At 52.4% G+C, this 6,389-nt stretch overlaps 1 protein-coding gene across 8 annotated transcripts in view; it reads left to right on the top strand.

Moving 5' to 3' along the window:
• Nucleotides 1-6,389, top strand: part of Fbrsl1 (fibrosin like 1) — a 93,121-nt gene that overhangs the window by 11,778 nt on the left and 74,954 nt on the right. For 7 of the 8 annotated variants that reach the window (XM_031337323.1, XM_031337324.1, XM_031337327.1 and 4 more), the window contains exon 2: nucleotides 4,111-4,311. In XM_031337323.1, coding sequence (XP_031193183.1) covers nucleotides 4,111-4,311 — 201 coding nt within the window. Of the gene's footprint in view, nucleotides 1-4,110; nucleotides 4,312-5,076; nucleotides 6,384-6,389 lie in introns of those variants that run through there. The other variant, XM_031337333.1, reaches the window with a different exon arrangement.

The following is a 6,389-nucleotide window of genomic DNA, read 5'->3' as shown; positions in this document are numbered from 1 at the left end:
TTTTTTTTTTGTTAACTTCAAGTGGCCTGCATGCTTCCATGTCTGGTTACAGCTCCTCCCTGAATAGTACTGGTAATGTCAGTGCTTCATACCTTATGCATCTTGTTTAAATAGAGCAAGGTCTGTTTTATCTCCAGGTGACCCCCCTGCCCAGACAGTGTTGTGCATAGTGCAGCTGCTGGACTGAGATCTGAAGGGATGGTTCTTTGCCAGAACCTTGGTGGGTGGAATGCTCAAGTTACTTTGCTCAGCAGTTGTGGGGTGGGCTGGGATCCATAGACCCCTTGCTGCTCTGGCCTCCTCAACCTTTCTCGGACCCTGACACTATAGCAGTGGCTCTGGAGTAGCATGGCCTCTCTGCCTTCCCGTATCTTGTGGCAGCCCTCACTCCTTACTTGGCCTATACACTAATGCCTGCTGGCAACGGGGTAGTGGGTGTGGAGGTGATATCCATGAACTTGGGAGGTTTCAGAAATGGGGTGCAATGATCTAGAGCCTTCTGGAGCAGGTAAGAGGTCATGAGGGCCCGTAGAGGTGGATATTCCTCTCAGAAACATGTGACAGTGGTTCTTAGAATGAAATTCAGTAGCCATTAGGGAGAGAGAGGTGTGAGCTAAAGGGAAGAAGATCTGAGTTCTCCTGGAGAGCTCTTTTTGCAGCTGGAGAGGCAATTAGATGCCGAGGTAGTTGGCATTGCCTCCAGGAGTTAGGACTGCAGGGATCTAGTGGTTCATGGGAGTTGTGCCTGCAGCCTAGAGAACAAGTAAGCAGGTAGGTTCAGCATGAGGTGAAGTGTGAGGGCTTCTAGGATTTTTCTTTAAACTTATTTTTATTTCATGTTCATTGATATTTTGTCTTTATGAAGGTCTAGGATCCCCTGGCTGGAGTTACAGTCAGCTGTGATCTGCGCTGTGGGTGCTGGGAATTGAACCCCAGTTCTCTGGGAGAACAGCCAGTGCTTTTAACCACGGAGTTATCTCTCCAACTCCTGTGTGTGTGTGTGTGGGGGGGGGGTGTTTCTCTTTTTTTTCCTTCCTTTTATCCAAAATAGTGTTTCTCCATATAGTCCTAGCTGTCTTGGAACTTAACTCTGTAGACCAGGTTGGCCTCAGAGATCTGCCTGCCTCTGCCTGTCTGAGTGCTGGGATTTTTAAGAAGTTGGTTTGGTCAGAAGGGGTCCTTGAATGCTGAAGCAGTGGTTGCCTGTGTAAGGTTCTTGGGCTCCAGAATCAGCTTTCCATGGTCAGTATTGTCACATGAGTTGGGAAGCTGGGAGCCAGGTTTCAAACAGACTGTTCCTGGGCTAGGCCTCTGTGCTTTGCTGGGCTTGTTGGTCACAGGAGTAGGAATGAGCATGTACCTTCCTGGGTGAGCCTCAGGGGGCCCACAATGGAGGTAAGCTGCTTGGTCCTCAAAGAGAATCAAGTTTCATTGTGGTTGGTTTACTGTAGTGCAATTAGAAATTTTGTTGGTGTTGCATAGTAACACTTGGTGCGAACAGTCACTTTAAGTCACCATTGGAAAATTGAGTAGGGGAGGGGGCTGGGCAGTAGTGTGCATGCTTTTATTCCTAGCACTTGAGATAGAAGCAGGCAGATCTCTGAGTTTGAGACCATCTTGGTCTACATAGTGAGTTCCAGGACAACCAGAGTTACTCATAGAAACCCTGTCTCAAAACCAGAAAGGAAAACTAGAAAATTGAGTGGGCAGTTTCCTTTAATAGGCACTCGGCTTTTGTATTCTTTCTGAGGAGGGAAACACAAGTTTGAAGGCTGGCATATAATTGTGAGGCTGTTGCCACAAGTGGGGCCTTGTATGTGCGATTGAGTGTTGGTGGCTAACATTGATAGTCAAATCTGCTGTGAGCTCCAGCTTATGGCTACAGGTCCTGGCAGGATGGCCCCGTTGTTCTCCCAGTTTTTGGCTTCTGCCAGAAGCTTAGGGAGGAGCTGCATTCCCCAGAGTACTGGAGGAGGGTTTCCTGGCACAAGGCTATAGGGCACTAGAGACCTGGCTGTCTTTTTGGTTGGCTTTTTTGAGCCTTTAGTGTCTACATTGACTTTTAAGGTACTCAGTACTGGTTTTATATAGATCATCCAGTGAGTATCTCACAGAATGCCTAAGGCTCTGGCTTGTGGCTGCACAACCCCTCTGAGCTTCACTGTTTACCCAGTAGGGGGAGGTAGATTGTAGAACTACTAAAGGCAGCCCTGTTTGGTGTGTTATTTTCCTTTGATGATCTGAGTATAGCTTAGGCTAGTGAGGATCCCTTCCCCCACTGGTGCTCCAAACTCAGGGCTTTTAGAGACAGATTCTACTGGGCAGTATTGTGATTAGACAGGCAGAATGACCCACTATTCCCAAGATAGGCCAGATGTTGCTCTTTTTGTTTTTTTGTTTTTCTGAGATGGGATTTCCTGGAACTCACTCTGTGCTGGCCTCAAACTCATAAAAATCCACCTGCCTCTGCCTCCTAGTGTTGGAATTAAACATGTACATTGGCAGGCCCAGCCTCTTACACTTTCTGTGCTCTCCTAATGAGTTTCAGAATTGAGGTTTGGTGACAGCCCTGCTAGTACCCCTTGAGTTATCTTTGTTCCCGAAGGCTAGTGTACATACACATTCATGAAGGAAAGTGAGATTATCTCTTCTCTTAGGGCAGGGGCTGGCTGCTGTACTCACCAGCCCTTCCCTAGGCTAAGGTGGCTAGATGGCCAGTAAAACAATCCCATGTGTGAGATGAGACCATAGAGTTTACCAGCTTAATTAGAGGGGCTAGTGGAGTCTTTTGTCTTTTTAAAAAGCAAAGTGCCCAATAGATGCAGAGGGAGGATAGTCATTTTAAACCTGAGGCAGGGGCCTGGTTCTACAACCCTGTCAGCATCCCTTCTATTTCTTCTTCCCTTCTGCCTTCCTGGGTTTTGGGAAGTCAGGGCTGGCCTCCTGACTAGTGTCCTAGTCAGACTGTTATTGCTTTCTACCCATTAAGTTGACCTCAGTTTAGACTTTGGGTCTAATACACACTGAAAGCACTATGTCAGCTATAACATCAAAGTCTGTAAATCTTTGCTTTTGTACATCTTAGCCCTTAGCAACAGGACAGTCTGACAGCCCAGGGCCTTTGTGGGAAGGTGATTAGACAGTGCAGTGAGGAGACAATGCAGATACTTGTGTATACCGCAGAAGGTCCTTATACTCAGCCCTGACCTGTCCAAGGCAAGGAGGCAAGCCAGGAGACTCAAATATTGTATCTCTGGGAGGAGGAGGGGGCATGGTAGCTCTCCCTTGGCTTCCTCATGCTGTTCCCTTACATACAGACTTTCTGATTTCTGGGAAGGCCTATTTTCCTGCAGACCTTCACTAGCCACTGCTCTTGGGGGCTACATGTCAGTGTTTTACCTCACTTCTGTGCCTCCATTGGGATCAGTACTGGTCATTGCTGCAGAAGTGGGGACCCCAGAATATGAGAGTGCAGATGATTACAGACAGGCCAGATGACCATAATGACCTTAAAAACCTGAGGGTAGCTGGGCGGCGGTGGTGGTGCACGGCTTTAATCCCAGCACTTGGGAGGCAGAGGCAGGTGGATTTCTGAGTTCGAGGCCAGCCTGGTCTACAGAGTGAGTTCCAGGACAGCCAGGGCTACACAGAGAAACCCTGTCTTGAAAAAAACCCCAAAAAAACCAAACCTGAGGGTACTTGGCAAGATTCTTTAGTCACCTAGGAATAAAGTATGTCAGCTGGGACAAAGTATAAGGAGTTGAGATCGTCTGGAAGGGTAACTTCCTGTAGGGAATTTGTCACCTAGGGGCATTTCCTATTTTCTATATAGCATATTGCCAAAGGGCACTTCTGGTGTCACCAGGCCAACATGTTACCTCAGAGAGTTCCCAGGTATGCCAAAAGTGAAGATCCTACAGTGCTGCATACTGGCCCCAGGGAACTTAGGGCCTCATATGTCATCCAGCCACTACCTGTCCATTCTCCTTTAAACTTGGCCTTTCCAAGTTAGAAGCTCCTTATGCTCAGTAGTCACCATAGCCTTGGAGCTTGCTCTATCTTCCTGGGATGTTCCCACAGGTTGACAGGCATTTCCTTTTTCCTCTGCAGAAGGATATGGCTCTGAAGCCACATGAGCGGAAGGAGAAATGGGATCAACGCCTCGTGAAGAAGCCTCGAGAGTCAGAAAACTGCCCATCTGCGGAGCTGAGTGAGAACAGGCAGCCCCTGGAGGTGGGCAGTCCAGGGCAGGATGCGGAGCCCTCTTGTGATGAAGGGACTAGGAAGGTCCCTTTGCAGCCCTCCAAACAGGTGAGCATTCTGTGCCCTTCCTTATTTAAGACCTCTGCAGTTGTGGGATCTGCACCAGGACCAAACACAAACGTGGACCCCACCCTTCGGCATTTGGCCTGCCTGGCAATGCACTCTATCGTTGCTGGGCTTGGGGTATGGGGTAGACAGGAGCCAGGCTGGTCACAGAGGTTCGGGGACCTGTCTGTCTGCCCAGCTGGAAAGGCCTGCCTGGCCAGTGCTATTGCTTTTCCCCAGGAGTACAGGGGTGTGTGCTGGCCAGGATGGGTGACAGTGCCAAGCTGATAGGCCGGCCCCGTTTCCCACTGCGTCCGTCAGGTTCCGCCGACTAGGTGTCTGGAGACATCTAGAGTGTCTCTGTAAATGGATGTGGGGACCATGCTCCTGCTAAGAGTGGGGAATGTTCAGCCAAAGGCTTCAGGTTGGTGGTCCAGGAATGAAAGGAGAAACCAAGGAAAAGGATGGCCCCCTGGAGGAGCGTTCCTGCCCAGATGAGGTCTGTCAGAGCAGGTGGAAGCTGGGCTGGGCTGCCTGAGCATGGGTCTGTCCTGGGTCATGGCTCAGTGCTGCAGCTGCATTCTTCCTGGGGACCCTTACTTCTGTGCCCTCTTCACAGAAAGGGGTTTTCTCAGCAGTTAAGCCTCTGCTCTGAGCTCCTTTGGGAATTGGGCTCTGGAGAGGGAATAGCATGTCTTGGGCCTGGGCAGGATGGGGGGTCCGCTGGCGCACCTGCCCAGGTGGACACATACTCTTTCTTCCATGCAGGTGTGCTCCCCAGAAGGGGGGCCGCTCCCAGCCAGCCCCTGGCACCAGAACGGCCCGGCCCAGCAGCAGCAGCAGCAACAGCCCAGCCAGTCCAGCCAGCCCCAGGGGCCCCTCCCAGCCCCGGGGCAGCCCTGCCAGCCCCAGCGGCCACCCCTGGGTCAGCGTGCTTGGCCCCATCGATCACTTCTAGGCTTGAGACAGCCCTGCCAGCCCCGGCGCCCACTTCTGGGCCCTGGTCAGCACCATCGTCCCCAGCTTCTGCTTCCGGTCCCAGATCAGCTCAGCCAGACCCAGCGCTCACGCCTGGCTCAGCCCCGCATGCCACTCTTGGCGCTTCCAGGCTCCAGGCAGCGCCTGCGGTCCATCCAGACTCCATGGCATCGATACCGCCCACTTCGGTCCCTGTTGACCTCATGTCACCTCTGCCGGTCTCTACTGACCGTATGGCACCGTTGCCAACCTTTGCGGTCATGGACCACACTGTGTCCCTGTGACCAGCCCTGTAGGGCTACCACAGGACAGCACTGCCAGCCCCCACAGTCTCTGCTAGTCCAGTGTCACCAGTGCCCTCGGACTCTCACCTTGCAACCACGCCGTCGTCCCACCAGCTGCCTTTCAGGCCAGTGCTGCTGCCCCCAGCGGGCACTCTTGGCCTCACGTCAGCAGAGCCAGCCCCATAGATCCCTCCTGGGCCAGCCTAGCTGCACACAACAGTCATCAGTGGGCCCCAAGCAGCCTCAGCAGTTAGTTGAAGGCCCAGAACAAACTAGTCCTCCCAAGCCTGCCCTGCTGAGCCCTAGGCGGTCACAACACAAGTGCCCACGTCTTAGCCCAGAGCAATCCCACATACCCAAACAGCCCCTCATGGGCCCAAAGAAGCCCCTGCGGTCACTTCTGGGCCCAGACCAGCCTCGAAAACCCCAACCGTTACTTCCTCTTCCTGATCGCCCTTCACTTCTGGGGCAGCCAGGCCTGGCCCCCCAGCCTCTTCTGAGGCCTTTTTGTCAGCTGAGACGGCAGTCCCTGCTGGGACTGGTGCCAGCTCGTCATCCCCGGCCTTCGATATTGGGCCATCCCTTCAGGCCCCTGAGGTCACAGTGGACTCGACACTCTGCCCCAGGGGTGGCCCGCCAAGCCCCATCTGTGAGTCCTGGAGCCTGAGGCTTGTAGATAACTTCCTGGGTGAATTTGTTAAGCTACAGTTGGACTGCACTAGTGAGAACCGGCTCTCTTTAAGCCTAAGATGGTTTCCCAGACTACCCCAAGGCTGTTTCCAGACTACTTTGGCTGATTGGGCCCATCGCATCCGAAGG

This window comes from Mastomys coucha, unplaced genomic scaffold, assembly GCF_008632895.1.
Source record: "Mastomys coucha isolate ucsf_1 unplaced genomic scaffold, UCSF_Mcou_1 pScaffold22, whole genome shotgun sequence".
Classification (NCBI taxonomy): domain Eukaryota; kingdom Metazoa; phylum Chordata; class Mammalia; order Rodentia; family Muridae; genus Mastomys; species Mastomys coucha.
Note: the sequence above shows the minus strand (reverse complement) of the source record. Positions and strands in the feature narration are given on the sequence as shown.